General features: G+C 41.6%; 1 protein-coding gene across 2 annotated transcripts in view; it reads right to left on the reverse strand.

Moving 5' to 3' along the window:
* The window catches only part of dgkg (diacylglycerol kinase, gamma), a 103,051-nt gene that overhangs the window by 59,451 nt on the left and 24,513 nt on the right, over positions 1 to 19,087 (reverse strand). For both annotated transcript variants that reach the window (XM_086123878.1, XM_086123877.1), the window contains 6 exons: positions 16,878 to 16,985; positions 16,709 to 16,782; positions 15,520 to 15,594; positions 13,178 to 13,263; positions 12,780 to 12,869; positions 11,637 to 11,797 (listed from right to left, as the gene is read on the reverse strand). In XM_086123878.1, the coding sequence (XP_085980004.1) occupies positions 11,637 to 11,797; positions 12,780 to 12,869; positions 13,178 to 13,263; positions 15,520 to 15,594; positions 16,709 to 16,782; positions 16,878 to 16,985 (594 nt within the window). The remainder of the gene's footprint in view (positions 1 to 11,636; positions 11,798 to 12,779; positions 12,870 to 13,177; positions 13,264 to 15,519; positions 15,595 to 16,708; positions 16,783 to 16,877; positions 16,986 to 19,087) is intronic.

Genomic DNA, 19,087 nt, shown 5'->3' on the forward strand with positions numbered 1-19,087 from the left:
TTCTTGCCATTGAGCTGGCTTCTTAGGACTTGCCTCACTCGCTGGAGGTATTTGGCCATAGCCGCTTTCCTTGTTGCCAGTTCGAGGTTGCCATTGGCTTGTGGTATACCGAGGTACTTGTAGCTGTCCTCATTGTCTGCTATTGTTCCTTCAGGGAGTGAGACCCCTTCAGTGCGGACTACCTTTCCTCTCTTAGTCACCATCCGACTACATTTCTCAAGCCCGAATGACATCCCGATGTCGCTGCTGTAGATCCTGGTTGTGTGGATCAGGGAGTCTATGTCCCTTTCGCTCTTAGCATACAGCTTTATGTCATCCATGTAGAGGAGGTGACTGATCGTAGCTCCATTTCTGAGGCGGTATCCATAGCCTGTCTTGGTGATTACTTGGCTTAGGGGGTTCAGTCCTATGCAGAACAGCAGTGGGGAGAGTGCATCACCTTGGTATATGCCACATTTGATGGACACTTGGGTAAGTGGCTTGCCATTGGCTTCAAGTGTGGTTTTCCACATCCTCATCGAGTTTGCAACGAAGGCTCTTAGGGTCCTGTTCACCTTATACAACTCCAAGCATTCAATGATCCATGTATGTGGCATCGAGTCATAGGCTTTCTTGTAATCAATCCAGGCTGTGCACAGGTTGGTATGTCGGGACCTGCAGTCTTGTGCGACTGTTCTGTCAACCAGGAGCTGATGTTTGGCTCCTCTGGTATCTCTACCAATGCCCTTCTGTGCTTCGCTCATGTATTGATCCATGTGTCCACTTATCTTAGCCGCAATGATGCCTGACATGAGCTTCCATGTTGTGGAGAGACAGGTTATTGGCCGATAGTTGGATGGGATTGAGAGATCCTTCATGATCAGGATCGTTCGCCCTTCGGTTAGATGAGTAAACATAGCAGACTATTTAGCTGAACCAATCAGAGTATGGAAAAATGTAATGAGCCTTTCTAAAGGCACTGAGCGATGAATGTAAAATCCAACTGTTAAAATAAAAAAACAGCCATTTCAATTTTGTGTGTACATGTACGTGTGTGTGTGTGTGTGTGTGTGTGTGTGTGTGTGTGTGTGTGTGTGTGTGTGTGTGTGTGTGTATGTGTTTGTGTTTGATGCCAGCACTGTAGATTCTGAAGGCCTTTGACAGATTACATTTACATGGCAATACAGAAATCTGATTGGACAAAAAAAAAAGTTAAGTCATAAACAACTGGAAGCTGCGCATTCGAGAAATGAATGAAAAATGTTGGAAAGAAAATACTACCATTTCAAGTATCGTCAAACCTCGGTTTTCAAACGTCTCGGTTCTCGACCAATTCAGTTTTCGACCAAAAATTTCGAGTTTTTTATGCCTTGGATGACGAACAAATTTCTGTTCTCAAACAAACTGAGCGCACTTGAATGCGTCACTTCACTCCTCTCGGCTTCGCTTCCTCGTGTAGCGTCCATTGAGACCAGACGTTTTTGTATTGTATTGTTGATCGCGAAATATGAGTCAGGTGTGCGTGTGTCTGTGTTGGCTAAGGAGTTCGGGATGCCGAAATCCACCATCAGCAGCATCCTAAAAATGAAAGACCATCTGCCCGATGACAGCTGGGATAGGCGTACACCCCACGACAGAAAGAGAGAGAGAGAGAGAGAGAGAGAGAGAGAGAGAGAGAGATGTTCCTTCAATTTTTATGTTACAATGTTAATATTAAAATTGGTGAAAATAAAACATATTACAGTTTGTTTGTACAGTATTTTACATATTACCTGCTCTCTTATTACATGTGTACAGTTTATGGTGTAAAATTGTAAAAAACAAACAAACAATGGTTTAAAAAAGTTGTTTTCTTGACTTGGAACGGATTAAATGTTTCGACATTGATTCCAATGGGAAACATGGTTTCGGTTTTCGAACAGCCTTCTGGAACGGATTATGGACGGAAACCGAGGTTTGACTGTAAATGTATTTTGGGCTCTGACTGCGGGCCACTGCCATGTAGAGCACTGTATCGTGCATCGGGAGTGATTCCTAACACAGTCCAACTTGTGACACATTCAGTTGTAGCTGATATCTAGCTAGCTGGCTAATTATTGAGCATATTAGGTGAATGCACTGCTATAAAACTACATTTAGTACTTGTGATTCAAATGTATTGTATCATCTTGGAAATGAAACGGATTCTCAGAGGGAACACAGTTTGCATTCACATTTGCTAAAATAACAGAAGCTAGCACAAGTCGTCATCGCCTTGGAAAAGGCACACTACATGCTCCACACCATGGAGCCAAGTTAGTGTCATGTACTGTAACTGTGCAAGTGCTCAGATTGAGCCTGATGTCACCATGGCACCCAAACCTTGATGCACAAGATTAGCCAAGGCAGATTGGAAGGCCTCTTGGTGACGTGGTAGACTGAGTCACAGCGGCTGGTTTGCTCAGGTGTCCAGATAGGCGGCCATCTGTCGCCACTTACCCCGCTTGGCTCAGTGATCTCTCACCCTGGGTTTCACATAGCTCAATCAAGCAATCAATCGAACTTTAGATTGCACTTTTCATCCAGAAAAATGCAACTCAAAGTGCTCTGCAATTAAAACATCCAAAATATAATGTAAAAAGAGGGCCCTCCCACTCCCCCAGACAGATACATATCCCCACAAGCATGCCTGTGCTCATGCGTGCGCGCACACACACACACACACACACACACACACACACACACACACACACACACACACACACACACACACACACACACACACACACACACACACACACACACACACACTGAAAAACGACTTTAAAAGAGACATGGCAGGGTACAGAGACACTATTTGAGGAAAAGAGCTCCCAGCGTGGAGGCCCCCCCCATGAAGAAAAAAATGGATCTTAAAAAAAAAAAAACTTCAATTGAAGGAATTCAAATAAGTTTAGAAATAAGTTATTCCAAAGCCAACCTAAAAAGATGTGCTTTAAATATCTTATGAACTCATTCAATGCCAGACATTTTTATCAAATTGGGAGAGCTGGTACCAGCCATTTTTTTTACCATTTTGACAGATTTTTGAGAGCGTCGAGAAAATGTTCTCTAGCTTTATAAGTATGGAATCTACCATAATAAAGCTTTCATCCTCTTCTTTCATCAGGAAAAAAAAGACATGTCTGCCTTTTATAGCATTCCTTAGTTCAAGGGAGTTGAACATTGGTTTCTTGAAAATACTCTTTTCCAAGAGAAATTCTGAGAAAAAAATTATTTTTATGAAAGGACACATCCTTTGATAAAAATCTTTTTTTTCAAACTGAACTTTCACTTTGATCGATTTTGTTTTTTTTGCATTTGTGATACCTCAAATATCTGAATCATGCTTTCCTACTAAATAGCAACATCACACAAAAAAAGGTCACTTTGATTGCAAAATAACAATTCATTGCAAGATAAATGCTGCACTGATGCATGACCTATGCATTAAGTGTGTGTGTGTGTGTGTGTGTGTGTGTGTGTGTGTGTGTGTGTGTGTGTGTGTGTGTGTGTGTGTGTGTGTGTGTGTGTGTGTTGTGTGCACGCATGTTCGTCAAGGATGAGTATGGGACTTCGTTATCTATTTTTAATTTGAAAAAGCTCCATTGTAGAGTTAGCTGCCGGCATTTGTCCATATTCTCACTAGTGGCGTCGCTTCAACACGCCACCTCGCGCCGTAGGATCGCCGTACCACACCCCACACACCCTTGCACTGTGTGCAACCAATATCTGATCGAAACCACTCCTGCCATCTAGTAGTAATTTATCATACTGAAATCATTCTCATAGCCTCGATACTGAGTGAAGAGGTGCACAAAGCCCTTTATGAATATTTTTAAAGAAAAAACACCCAAAATGTATTGCAGACACTCAATGACACTAGATGATTCCGTTTTGCAAACGGATATATACGTTTTGGCATTAAATTAGTGAAAAACATCAACAGTCTCTGCGGACCTGCTCTCCTCTGGCAGGCTATTCCATAGCTAGTGACCAAAATGGCTGAATGCAGGCTCACCATGTGTTTTGGTCCTCACCCTGGGAATAATTAGAAGGCCAGTGGCAGAGGACCTCAGGGTCCGTGAGGGTTGATATGATAAAAGCAGGTCAGATAAATAAGAAGGCCCAAGACCGTGAAGATATTTAAAAACTAATAAAGGCACCTTGAAATTGATCCTGAAACACACGGGGAGCCAATGCAACGATTTAAAAACTGGGGCCATGTGTTCCCACCCACTGGTCCTTGTCAGGAGTAGTTGTAAACTTGAAAGGGCATTACAATAATCTAAGTGACAGGAAATAAAAGCTTGCGTCAGCACTTCTGTGTTAGACTGAAAGAGAAACGGGTGGACTCTGACTATATTCTTGAGATGATAAAAAAAAACAAAAAAAACAATCTGGGTTATATTTTTAAAATGAGGCATACATCTAAACTCTGTGTTATACATTTGTTCCAAGTGTCTATTTATCCATATTATCTGTCAATGTTAATTTATTGATGTAGTCTTTTGAACCTTTCTCGTGATCTAGTTTTAAAGTGACTAGCTACAAATTAACAAATTGATCAAGTTAACAAGCCAGTTAGTATGTAGGGAGTTAGCAAATTAAATAGTTAGTTCATAGCAAGGTAATTCGCTAGCGAGTTAGGTGGCTAGGAAGCTAGTTAGGTGATTAGTGAACTGGCTGCTGTCAAAATAGCTAGGTAATAGTTACTTAAAGAGCTAGCCATTGAGTTAGTTAGATAGCTAAGAAAATAGGTATCTGACAGCCAGGTAATTATCGAGACAAAAGAAAAATCATGAATTGTATGACATTAAAAGCATTTGATTACAGAAGTTCCACTGGAATCAACCCCCACAATTGTGAGGGGATATGGACAGCCTGATGCAGAAAATGAAAATCTGTGAGTACTGAACACCCCTAATATGGTTTGTAATTTCCTGTAGACGCCTCAAGATGCTGGGACATGAGTACTTTAGTCCCACCTCCGACAGAGCTTTTCCCATGTTCCGGGGGAGACGGGGGACATTGAGTCCGAGTGGACCATGTTCCGTGCCTCTATTGTTGAGGCGGCCAATCTGAGTTGTGGCCGTAAGGTGGTTGGTGCCTGTCGTGGCGGCAACCCCCGTACTCGCTGGTGGACACCAGCAGTAAGGGATGCCGTCAAGCTGAAGAAGGAGTCCTATCGAGCCTTTATGGCCTGTGGGACCCCAGAGGCAGCTGACGGGTATCGACTGGCCAAGCGGAACGCAGCCTCGGTGGTCGCCGAGGCAAAAACCAGAGCGTGGGAAGAGTTCGGTGAGGCCATGGAAGCCGACTTCCGGACGGCTTCGAGGAAATTCTGGTCCACCATCCGACGTCTCAGGAGGGGGAAGCAGTGCACCACTAACACTGTGTACAGTGGGGATGGGGCGCTGCGGACTTCGACTCGGGACGTTGTGAACCGGTGGGCAGAGTACTTCCAAGACCTCCTCAACTCCACCAACACGCCTTCCTTGGAGGAAGCAGAGCCTGGGGACTCTGAGGTGGGCTCTCCTATCTCTGTGGTTGAAGTCACCAATGTAGTTAAAAAGCTCCTCGGTGGCAAGGCCCCAGGGGTGGATGAGATCCGCCCGGAGTTCCTCAAGGCTCTGGATGTTGTGGGGCTGTCCTGGTTGACACGCCTCTGCAACATCGCGTGGTCAACAGGGAGAGTGCCTCTGGATTGGCAGACCGGGGTGGTAGTCCCTCTTTTTAAAAAGGTGCACCGGAGGGAGGGTGTGTTCCAACTACAGAGGGATCACACTCCTCAGCCTCCCTGGTAAGGTCTATTCAGGGGTGCTGGAGAGGAGGGTCCGTCAGGAAGTCGAGCCTCAGATTGAGGAGGAGCAGTGTGGTTTTCGTCCCAGCCGTGGAACAGTGGACCAGCTCTACACCCTTAGCAGGGTCCTCGAGGGTATGTGGGAATTCACCCAACCAGTCTACATGTGTTTTGTGGACTTGGAGAAGGCGTTTGACCGTGTCCCTCGGGGAGTTCTGTGGGGGGTGCTTCGTGGGTATGGGGTACCGAACCCCCTGATACGGGCTGTTCGGTCACTATACCACCGATGTCAGAGTTTGGTTCGCATTGCCGGCAGTAAGTCGGAATCGTTTCCAGTGGGGGTAGGACTCCGCCAAGGCTGCCCTTTGTCACCGGTTTTGTTCATAACTTTTATGGACAGAATTTCTAGGCGCAGCCGAAGCGTTGAGGGGGTCCGTTTTAGTGGCCTCAGTATTGCATCTCTGCTTTTTGCAGATGATGTGGTACTGTTGGCTCCTTCAAGCTGGGCTCTCCAACTCTCACTGGAGCGTTTCGCAGCCGAGTGTGAAGCGGTTGGGATGAAAATCAGCACCTCCAAATCTGAAACCATGGTCCTCAGTCGGAAAAGGGTGGAGTGCCCCCTCCGGGTCGGGGAGGAGATCTTGCCCCAAGTGGAGGAGTTTAAGTATCTTGGGGTCTTGTTCACGAGTGGGGGCAGGAGGGAGCGGGAGATCGACAGGAGGATCGGTGCAGCATCTGCTGTGATGCGGACGTTGTATCAGTCTGTCGTGGTGAAGAAGGAGCTGAGCCAAAGGGCGAAGCTCTCAATTTACCGGTCGATCTACGTTCCAACCCTCATCTATGGTCACGAGCTATGGGTCGTGACCGAAAAAACGAGATCCCGGATACAAGCGGCCGAAATGAGTTTTCTCCGCAGGGTGTCCGGGCTCTTCCTTAGAGATAAGGTGAGAAGCTCGGTCATTCGGGAGGGGCTCAGAGTCGAGCCGCTTCTCCTCCACATCGAGAGAAGCCAGATGAGGTGGCTTGGGCATCTGATTCGGATGCCTCCTGAGCGCCTCCCTGGTGAGGTGTTCCGGGCATGTCCCACCGGGAGGAGACCCAGAGGAAGACCCAGGACACGCTGGAGAGACTATGTCACCCAGCTGGCCTGGGAACGCCTTGGGATCCCCCGGGGAGAGCTGGAAGAAGTAGCTAGGGAGAGGGAAGTCTGGGCTTCCCTGCTAAAGTTGTTGCCCCCGCGACCCGGCCCCGGATAAGCGGTAGATGATGGATGGATGGATGGAGTACTTTAGTCTGAATGAAGCTCCTTAACTCACTTCAAATTGTTTCCTCGGCACCAAGATGCCTTCAGATGGCACCAGATACTGTTATAGCATAAATACAGCAAATATGTGAGCTTTTCAGCGGATCATGCAGGATCAGTTACCCCCCCCCCCCCACCCCCCATACACAATTTGCAATTAGATAAATAAATTCTGAACTTCAAATATACTGGGCTTCAATGTATCAATGTACCGTAAAATAATGAAATAAAAATGAAGTAACCGAAATTTTATTTGTTATTTTTTTTCATGCAAAGATTTACACTATTACTAACGAAACTATGATGAAATTCTAAACAGCAATATAACTAAATTAAAAAAAGGGGTCTATGATTGTTAATAGATTTAAGGGGGAACAGAAAGTGACACGATACTGTATAGAGCGCTGAAACCGAAAGACACAGTTCACACTTAGATAAATGTGTTGTGTGTTCAGTCTGGCAAGCAAGCAAGCATCAGCGGGAGTGCAGTTGTGTAACATCGCCACGGTGCAGCCTCTTCTACCAGTGCACATGATGTCTTCTCTTGGCATTTATATATTATTTTTCTTCAATGATGAACCTCACATGTGATGACGAAGAGTTATTTTTATTTGTCCAGTTAGGTTATGACACTGGAGACACACAGAAAGTAATCTCACACCCCCGCCCAAAAAAGAAAGAAGGAAAGAAAGAAGGAATGAAAGAAAGGAAAGAAACAAAGAAAGAAAAGAGAAAAATACAAAGACGGGAAGAAATAAAGAAAGAAAGAAGGAAACAGCAACAGATAGCCAGCTCTTGAAACATATTGCACGTCTTTTTGATACGCATTTAGCACGTACCATTACCGCAGTGTTGATTATTTTGTGAAATAAAACAGCCTCAAGTCTCTTGTACTTTGTGCCATCTAACCGAAGAGCTTTTCATTGTTCCATCTGTCACTATACATGGCCGGCATAGACAGATAAAGAAAGATATGTTTGTCATTCATGTATACCGGTATTAAGTTTGGGAAGAAATCAACAAATTGGATTATTTCACGCAGCACCTTTGATGATCTCTCATGTGCTAGTGTACCATTGCACTGTGGCAGAATGTCCAGGGATGGGCAAATTCAATGCTGGAGGGGGAGCCACACTTTTTCATCAGTGCTACATCATACCATCCATTTCCTAACCAGATGTATGTAAAATGCTATTTTAGATATGGTCAAAATATGTGCATATGTGCCAAGTACGTGCTATTAATGTATTTAAATTTTTCATGTGACATTTTTCAATGAGAAAGAAAATATCCACTTTCCTAAATCAACAATAGAGAGTTTGAAACAAACAAAATAACCACATACAGTATTTTTCTCCAGTGCATAAAAAAACACACAATTCAAGGATGTCACAAAACTGCTTAACAGCAAACCAAGATTAAGTACAATAATTCATTTTATGCATTTTTTCAGAACAATAAACTCAGTCAAAATTTTTAAAAAATCGAGGTCATATGTTTGACATGCATATAATTCCATATCCGCAAAAAATAATTCAGGTTGTAATACAGAGCTGTATAAAATCTGGATTAAGTGCACCTAAACCATGTCTGCCATCTAGTGGTGAATGATTAGCTAATAACTGATATCTAATATTACAACTTAAAACTACAATCAATGCATATTCACAATTCAGCACCTACAAATTCGTATATTAGTGGACTTTTTAGTTGATTTTTTTCACGATTCTGTTTTTATCTGGGATTTTGGCCCACATTTACCACCAGTTTTTCGAACAAATAAATGAATAAATAAAGCTAAATTAGCTCTTTGCTATTTATCATCAATGTCTCGTGAGGTAGTTCGCTAGTTATAAAGTTTGTTTCACACATTTACGCCCCCACCCCCCAAAAAAATAACTATCCATAAGTTAGTCAACCGGTTAGTTAGCTACCCTGTTGGTTAGCTGGTTAATTAATTTCTCTCAAACATTTGGTAACTGAGTGAGGTTGTCATCACTTACCTAAATAGCCAGCTTGTTGCTTAATCAGATGGGTGGCTAATAACTGATGTCTAATCATTTATCTTACCAATGAGTGTGTTGCCCAGTTAGTTACTCTTCTAGTTAGTTTAGATACCTATTTCACTAGTTAGATACCTATCATGTGCATTTTTCAGCTTGTTAGCAAAATAATGTATGTACTGTATGTATGTACAGTATGTACTGTATGTAGAGTATTTTCCACACTAAAAGGCACACTGGATTATGAGGTACACCATCAATGAATGGCCTATTTTGTAATTTTTTTTCATATATTGGATATTATACGACACAATCTACAATGCATCCACTAGATGGAGGTACACTCAAGGAAATGCCAACAGAACACTACACTACACCCTGATTTATATCGCTACGATCAGATGTTCGTAAAACTTATTTAATAAAGCAGCAACACAGTTCACTTAACCAACAGCAAATTATAACATTGACTCGTTAACACTGAACTCTCTTGCTGCTGCTCTATTTCCGTGTTCAACTGCGTAACCGATCACCTTAAGTTTGAAGTCTGCGTTGTAAGCATTTCTCTAGCAAGGAGCCATTTTGGGGTTGACATATTACAGTACCGTCATGACCATACACAAGGCGCATCGGATTTTAAGGCGCGCTGTGAGCTTTTAAGAAAATGGAAGGCTTTTAGGTGCACCGTTTAGTGCGGAAAATACGGTATGTATGTATGTGTGTGTATAGTTAGTTAGTTAGTCAGTTTATAAATACCTGTATCTAGCTAGCCAGTTAAAAGGCCTGGCTGATCAGTTAACCAGCCGTAAAATAGTATATTTATTTCATGAGTGCAATGGCTCTTTTTACGAGTGCAACACTGAGACTTCATTCACGTGAGTGTTAACTGAACAGCTGCTGCATTTCCCTATCTATGCATTTGACTACAGTGTGTGTGTGTGTGCGTGCGTGTGTCAACTCCGTAAAAAACACATATAAGTCTTTTGCCCATTAGCTCCGATGGAACATGAGCGGTTAAGTAAATGGGTTCCTTGGTAACAGTAACTTGGCAACAAACTGAATCCATCAATGAAGAAAGTTGTCCAAGAAGGAGCAACACATCGATGCATCGACTCTTCGTTTATGGTCAAAGGGACTTGATTTAAATGAATTGACTGTAACATACTGATATCATCTTATTAGGAGTAGACCATTATTTTACATTTTAGACATACTGTACAATGACACAATGTTACCTGTATACTGTATTACAGTATAGGTCAGGGGTGCCCATTAGGTTGATCCTGATCTACCGGTAGATCTAAGACAGGTCCCAAGTAGATCCAAGGAGTGTCGAGGACAAAAACAAACAAACAACCATTTGTGTGTCGTTGTACATGATATAAATATTTTTTTTGTGTTAATGTACGCTGCACCCTAATCATTCTATCAGTCTCATTTTCACAAAGTCTCATTTCCACAAAAAAATGAGCAGGTAAATCTTGAATTTACGGTGGCACGTGATTACGTCACCGGAAGTTGTTAACGCTCAGCAGTCTGCAATTGGCAGCTTGTGATCAGAGCTGTTGCGCTCTATCTTTTATCGTCATTATTCTCATTCAGAGTTTGCTTCGTGTACAACTCACAGAGGGCACAGGCAAAGAATAGGAATCTAGGAGGGCCCAGGGAAGCACTTTAAAACAGTTCGTGTGAGCTACGATAGTTAACAGGCTGCAAAAGTGCATCGCATGCCTCAGTTTCAGGCTGTTTCTCATCATGGCGTGCCTGTGTGTGTGTGTGTGTGTGTGTGTGCGTGTGTGTGTGTGTGTGTGTGTGTGTGCGTGCGTGCGTGTGTGTGTGCGTGCGTGCGTGTACGTGTGTGTGTGCGTGCGTGCGTGTGTGTGTGTGTGTATGTGTGTGTGTGTGTGTGTGTGTGTGTGTGTGTGTGTGTGTGTGTGTGTGTGTGTGCGTGCGTGTACGTGTGCGTGTGCGTGCGCGTGCCGGTAAGGGTAGATCCCGGGAGGTTAGTTGATCGAAAAGTAGATCTTCGGTCCAAAAAGTTTGGGCACCCCTGGTATAGGTAGATAAAAATGACAATTTAATTTAAAATGAAAAACAGTTAATTCCATCTATTTTCAATACCGCTTATGCTGGTCGTTGGAAACCTATTCCAGTTGACTTAGAACAAAAGGCAGACTAAAACCCTAACTGGTCGACAGTCAGTCGCAGGGCACATAAAGAGATGAACAACCATTCACACCATCATCCACACCTTCACTGAGTGGGAACCGATCCCACACTGCCCGCACACAAGTTGTAGTTCCACTACACCATCTGCGATTCGTAAATCCAAATGCATTATTTTACTATTTTATTGTAATTTATTTATTGTAATCCATCATCATCCGTTTTCATACCAACTGTCCTCATTAGACTCACGGGTGAGCTGGAGTCTATCCTAGCTAATTTTGGGTGAGAGGCAGGGTATGACCTAGACTGGTCGTTCGCCAATAGCAGCAATGCATGATATGTAACAGGTAAATGTTCTTACCACACCGATAGAAAAGTAGTTGTTGACAATGTTGTAGGGTACCGGGTCACCCTTCTCCTCCTTGTCATCAGGCACAATATCGATGTTCCAGCGGTCCAACACCACCTCGATGCTATGCTCAATGTCGCGCAGGAACTTTAGCAAGTTGCCCCCCTCGTATCCTGACAACACACATTTAGTAGGATTTAAACCACAATTTTGGGGTGCAGTAGGAGGTTCAGCATGTAGCCATTGGTGGCAAATTTTAGGATGTAATAAAATGAAAATACTTTTGTTATTGTGTGCTTTCATATGTATCTAGCTAGCTAGCAGCTAGCTATGCTATTTCCCTCAGTAATATAAAAACAACAGACACACCTTGATGAGCTGGAGCATTGAGGTTTTCTTTATCTCCCAAAACCAACAAAAATGTTTCGCATAATCATAAATTTTGGAAATATTTATGGAAAATTTTCATAAAATGGCTAACCTAATTCAATGATAAATACCATATTTTTACTTCTCATATTAAAGCTGTGTTGACACTTAAATCACATCTTATTAGTTATTTAGTTCATTTATTGTGGCATATGTAGGCAAACATTTAGATGCCAATGTCAAATACTCCAGGCCTCTAAATACTGTAATTGTCTTTCTGTTCGTAAGTGCCTTTAACTTCTATGAATATGATTCTATTACAGTGTGATCATGAAGCATTTAGTCACACAGGTACTCCTGTCAATTTATCTTCAAAGCTAAAAATATCGAGCAGGTGTTGATATTTTCGATCTGGGTGACTCACAGTTGAACATTGTCTCAACTGTGTAGCTTGTTACATAAAATGGTACATCAACTAAATGAATGTGTTGCAACGACTCTCAGGCCCCATCTTCAAGTGAGAACTCGTGAGCCAGGCTCTAACTACTTTCCACTTAATAGCTTTTTTTTTTAAACTATGATGATGTTACATAATGCGCAATATTATCTTCATAGCTGTGTAATTCCATCATGCGGTTGCATTTCATATTTTCCGTGTATAGTTTTGTCAACAAAAATTGCTTGCAGGACTAACAAAAACAAACACGCCCCAGAGTAAGTTCCAATAGAAACGTTTCACTTAAAGTAATGACTTTGCCTGTGTAATATAGCATGTAGGGGTCTCACCTCCCCCCCAGCGGAGGCAGCGTGCCAGGTCGTTGCCTGTCCCCAGTGGCAGGATGGCTACAGGGGGGTGCCGGGCGAAGTTGGCCTTGTCTGCAGAGACATATTTCTATTGTCACATTTGCTCACCAGTGACTGAGCAGACAACATGAAAGGACAGTTTTGTTTTGGTTTTTTTCGACATTGATTTTGGTCATGATGACCTCACATTTCTTCTTTTTCAAAACATTTTTGTGACAGAAGTGTGCATAATGCCTTTGAAGGTTACATCTGACCAAACTACATATCAAGAAAATCAGGGGGAAAAATTACGTTGGAAGCGAATGCTGACAATGGAGAACACATCCACTATCATGAAGAAAAATTACACAAGGACCACGTGAACAAAGTTGTACAAGTACCTATACAGTCCAGGATCCAACCGACGGTGCCATCCCCGCCGCATGCAAGCACTCGGAAATCAGGGACGTCGTGAAAAAAGTTGAGCCTGAGAGGAGAGATGTGACAACGTGTGGTTCGTTAGCGTCAGTAGCGTCAAACATTGCTTTTTATGAATTCTCATTAGCTCAATTCTAAGCAGTGATGTTCGTGTGACACTAATGCTACATAGAGGAACTGATGTCGCTATGTTAGTGAGGAGGGGTGGGACAGAACAGTACTGAATACTGTGCCCTCAAAAAGTATTGGAACGGCAAGGTCAATTCCTTTGTTTTTGTTTTGCCTTCAACACATTTCACTTTTGGATTTTTCGCTTTGTGCTGTGGATCCAAATATGAAGTCTGCGCAAAGCTTTGGACAGATCATCACTAGAATGGAATGTAAAAGAAAAATATAGCAATTAGTTCGACTGTAAATTATTTATTTACTCTTATGCATAGGTGTCAGTTTATGATTAAAAAACATGTTGATATTATTATATTATATAAAATTACCCTTAGTTCCTCGTTACCTCCCAGAATTTCCAATGATTCCCAGGCAAAGTATCTAATTTGGAATTCCGCAAATTACAATATTTCCCTGCTTTCCATTGAAATGTACTGGAAATTTTCCAGAAATTTACTGGAGATGTTCGACCGCTTTGCTAACCCTAGGAATGAGATCAAGAGAGACTGTCCATCCATATGTGCTCACTCCACCTTCACCATCTTCTCCTGAGCTCACACGACCTTCAAAGGGACCTTTCATGTGAGTCGGGACAAAGGTGTCGATGGAGGCTTTCATCTCGAGCAGCTGCACCCGGCCAAAGATGCCATTCACTCAAGCCAGCCACCTGGCGCTCAGTGGACCATTAATGCCCACATTTAGTCCACAAGTATGCAGAATTCATATTATGTACGCGAAGAATGAAACTCTTTGATATATGGTGGCCATATTGACAGTCTGCAGTACCGTCAAGCATATTTCTTCAATGTTTTCAGATTTGATTTACTTGTAAAATTGGGAAAGGAGAAAAAAACATACGTTTGTCTCATCCTTCCTAACTTCATGAATTCATGATGTTGCAACTCTTTATTTTTAATAGGTAGAAAATGAAAAGAAATGAGTTGTTCTTCATTTGTAAAGATAAAAACAAAGTAATGCAAACATGATGTGAAGATGTCGATGAACTCCTCTTAATTTTTTTTCATGTGTTTTATTTCTTTCTGTGATGTTCTTTTTCCCCAAAAGAAATACTTCTCGCTTGTATGTATTTCTAAATGTTGATTTTTAATGGGTAAAATGTGGAAAATAGTACCGGTAAATGTATTTCTGAATTTTTCGTGGGTAAAAAAATTAAGGAATTCTGTCTCGGGTGAGATTAATTAAATGTAAATACCGATTTCAAACAGGTAAAAAAGGGGAAAAAATATGTCAAATGTTATTTGATTCTAAATATATATCGTTTTTTATCAGTAATTTCTAATTACATAGCAGCTGGACAAAAAGAAAAACAAATGAGTCAGACACTTCGATTAAAAAAAAACCAACAAAAGAAACCCTTTGTTCAGCTATTATTTAATTTGTTTCAAAGGGGGGATCGGTAAAAAATGATTGCAATATTTCAATACAGTATCATTAAAAGTGAGGAAATTTTGCAATTTTTATATTTTAGCAAGAAACTCAAAGTCAGCGCACATGATTTGTTTTCACAGGCCACAGGAAATTATGTGGCGGATCAAATTTGGCCCGCTGGCCTTAAGTTTGATAGCTGTAAATTTAACTCCATTTAACATAGTCTTATGCCTCTATCTCTGTCAAATCTCATCAAAGTGTTTTTTTTTTTTAGTGCGTTTATGTTGGATCTTAATGCCCCCTTGGATTCAGAATAAATTCAGATCTGCGGCATTGCTGGGAATCGTGCAATAGCACAAGGGTTGGTGGTTGGAGTTTGTGTACACATGAGTCACTCCCATTGTCTATGCCACTGTGAAACATTCATTAATCCACTTAATCCCAATTGTCTGTTCTGCACTGGGATTTTTATGAGCGACAGTCTAAAACAAGCACGTGCTAATGGGCTAAAACCAATCTCCCTCTCACCTCACTGCCAGCTGAGCCTGTTGCTATGGCGCCATGGCGACACTCTGACTCTTTTGAGAGATAAGTTAACCCTGTCGGCAACCTACATCCATTCAATTGTGTACTTAACACCGTGGCTGGTGAGTGCCATTTAAATCCTACTCATTATCTAAAATCAATTGGTTATGGAACTCTTCAAGGAGGTTGAAGGTGTATTTAAATCAACTTAATGGATCGCATTTACCTGAGTGCTGGGCCACCTTGGTCCAAACTATGCACCTGCCGTGGGTTAAGAAGGTACCGGAACTTCCTGAGAACCCTGACGGAAATAGAAACAATCCGTTTTTAATGCCTGAAAAGGAAAATTTAAAACCCTGTCAAATGCTAACTAATTCTACTTAGATTTAAATGTTCATTTTAAAATGGGTCATAAAACAACAACAAGGCGGCAAAAGTACTCACACTCTGTACTTATACAGAAGTACAGATACTTGTGAAAAAAAGATTCTGCTAAAAGGGATAGACATGAGTGAGAAATTAGTTTTAAAAAAACGGTCACTTTTATACAATTTAAAAATACACAGTATATATAAATATGGTACACTCAATGATCCACATACATCCAATGGAATTGCATAAAGTAAAGGAATAACATTTCAACAGACTTCTCACTGTACTGGTATGGATGCAAATGTTTGGCCATTTTAAATAAAATCTAATAAAAAGTCAAATCAAATCAAATAAGACCTTACAGTTTCATTATGCAGTTCATAAGGCATTTCATTATGATATTAACCCCTGCATGGCGCCTTGACATTACAAAAAAAAAAATAACAAGCCTATTTTGACAAAGGACTAGAAAGTACAGATATCGGTTGTCAAATGTGAAAACATCCTCGGAAATACATCACAAACTGAAAAACATCCATCTTATTCATTTTCAGCAACACAGAACACATCTCAATTTCTTCACTTTTAACTTCCTGTAGGTGGAATGACGAGGCATCGCGATACTTTTTCCCATACATTGATCTTTGCGCTCTCAAACTGTCCGTATGCTAATGAGCTCAGTCATGTCTGCACACCAGTTCCCTGTGACCTTTGGAGAGTTACACAACTGACGGACAACTAATAACCGAAGTGCTGTGATTGACACACGTACATTCTGTAATGCGTGTCCCATATGTCCTATTGAACACATGCTGGTGATGTAACACGGTTTCATACAGAAACCAATTGCGTAAACTCTTGGCTCGTCAGCGTCCCTCTGCGTAAAGTCGATTAGCTTAGCACATTTGAAACTAAGGGCGGCAAGCAATGTTGAAAATGGAAGGACAGATGTAGAGGGCCATCATGTGTCTCAATACACATCTTTCATGAATACAGTATATGATTTAAGAAACGACAATGCAAAAAAACAAAAACGATCTCACCGTTCCCCCTGTCTTCCGCCGCTTTTGGGATTGACCAGCACCAGCAGAGGATGAGTGGCTGGTAAGGGCGAGATCTGTAGACAGAATGTTGAATCAGCAACGTCAGTTCATTAGTCTGCAGAGTGAGTTTTGTTTTTTTGTTGGAGACGTGGCCTGAATAGCGAATTACCTGAAGTGCTTGTCCATCTCCTGGGGAGAATTTGAACATGTGGTTGATGTCGTCCGGGCTGGTGCAGGGAGGCGATTCGCCCTCGCCGCGTTTCACCGACTGGCGGTCCTGCAGACAGGTTTGGCGAATGGAATCATGTGAAACCTTCGATCTTAAAAGAAAAAAAAAAAACTGCAGCCATCTTCTATATCGCTTATCCTCATTAGGGTCACGGGTGTGCTGGAATCTATACCAGCTGACTTTAGACAAGGCTTATAAAAGCAACTCAATGTGCTAGAAACATTCAATCGCAAACAAAACAGCTGAGGACATTCAAAAGGAAAGCAGACAAAAACAAAAGTAGCTGACCAAAATTACAAGAACAAAGAGTGACAACATTCAAACAGCTTACCACAAGCTTTACCGACATTTAAAATAAATGCAAAGAAATACAAAGTACTATTCTAAAATGACTGAAAGACCATACAGTGAAATTGATTTTAAAATGCTGGAAAAACCTTCAGCATTTGCACTCGGATCTGACTTCACTTCTGTTGGCAGTTTATTTCATTTACATGCAGCATAAAAGCCAAATGCCACTTCACCATGTTTACTTTGAACTCTAGGCTCCACTAACTGACCCCGAGTCTACAAACCTTCTAGCCCTTTTGGGTTTATATTCATTATTTATATTGATATTCAACCAGCATTGCTTTAGGGAACAGCCTGAAATGGTCGCCAGCCAAGTGCTGAACACATGAGACAAGAACCATTCACACTCACATTCATACCAACAGACATTTTAGAATCAGCGGGTGTGCATTATTCTGTGTCGTGACTTGTGATTGGTAGTTTTTTCTCCTGAGCTGCGCTTTCCTGAATATCAAATTGGAGGCGCAAAATTGCAGCCAATGATGGCAATTTTTTTCCACAGGTCATATTTCTCATAATGTATTGCTCTCATGTTATAATAATTATTTTTAACAAATATGACAAAAAGTGTTTCTTTTTGGGAAAATTGCTTTTCCCAAAAAGAAACACTTTTTTCCCCCTACTGTTCAGTCCAACACAGACCAAATCTTAGTTTACATTCAAGCCTCTTGTGAGGCTTAATCGAAAGTCATTGGCCCCAAAACAGACTCAATTTCAAAGTCTGAAACGGAGGCAGGTGCTTGCCAAACTCTAATTCAGACAAAGAGCCACAGCGTGACAGGACATGACGTGCACCTGCTGTTTATACCTGAAAGTGACATGGTTTGTTTTTGAATAGCAAATGAGTAATGTGAGCCTATTGGTTGTCCTTTCATATCAGCAGTGGAAATAAAGAAAAGGTATTTATGGTATGTAGATTTATTAGTTATCTGTACTTTATTTGAGTATCTATCTCATTTGTTGACTTTTACTCTCTACATGTTAGAACCCCTGTACAGTGGTACCTCAACAGAAATTTCTGAACTATAAAATTTGTAAGTAGAGACGCAGTTTCCATGTAAATGCCCTAATTCGTTCGAAGCCCCCCAAAATTCAGACATAAATGTTTCCTAAAGCATAAAAATGCATCAAAATATGTCAGGAATACATGTTACAATTAGGTTATTGCACAATAAATGAGAGTTGTGCATAATCTAAAAGGCAAAGAATCAATAATTAATATGATGGTCATTTTACTTTTAACATCTTCATCGTTTTTTGCCCTCTTTAGTTCATGTTCTTTATCAGAAGTGGGTTTTGCCTGGCGTTTTGTAAAGAACGGATCCAAGGAAGTTTGCTTTTGTCGGCTTTTAAAAATCCTTCGAAAATGTTCAAGGCTAACATCAGCATAGTGAGCGATCTTCCGACTTGCGAACACTTGTCACTTTTCACATTCACGTGAAATTACCGGAACGCCTCATGGCCCGAGGGGCGAATGACCATGACGCTGCATCGACACGTCTTTATAAAAATATTATAAACAATTCTTTATTAAAATCTGTCGCATCGACACATATCTATCTATCTAGCTGTCTCCATGCATAGCCACATTGGAGAGGTCCCTCTGAGCCAATGGGATGCCAGGATGATGCTCGGCAATAGCCAATGGCTGAGCAGCTATAAGTATGTTGCGTTGAGGAAACTCGGAGCTGCGACGAACAGCCCATTCTATATTTTACCTTTCGACGAAAGGTCAAGATACGAAAGGCTTTCGTATCTTGACATTTATTTCGTAACAAGAGGCAATATTTTCCTGTTGA

This window comes from Hippocampus guttulatus, chromosome 11 (genome assembly GCF_054856545.1).
Source record: "Hippocampus guttulatus isolate MCC_2025c chromosome 11, RoL_Hgut_1.0, whole genome shotgun sequence".
Classification (NCBI taxonomy): domain Eukaryota; kingdom Metazoa; phylum Chordata; class Actinopteri; order Syngnathiformes; family Syngnathidae; genus Hippocampus; species Hippocampus guttulatus.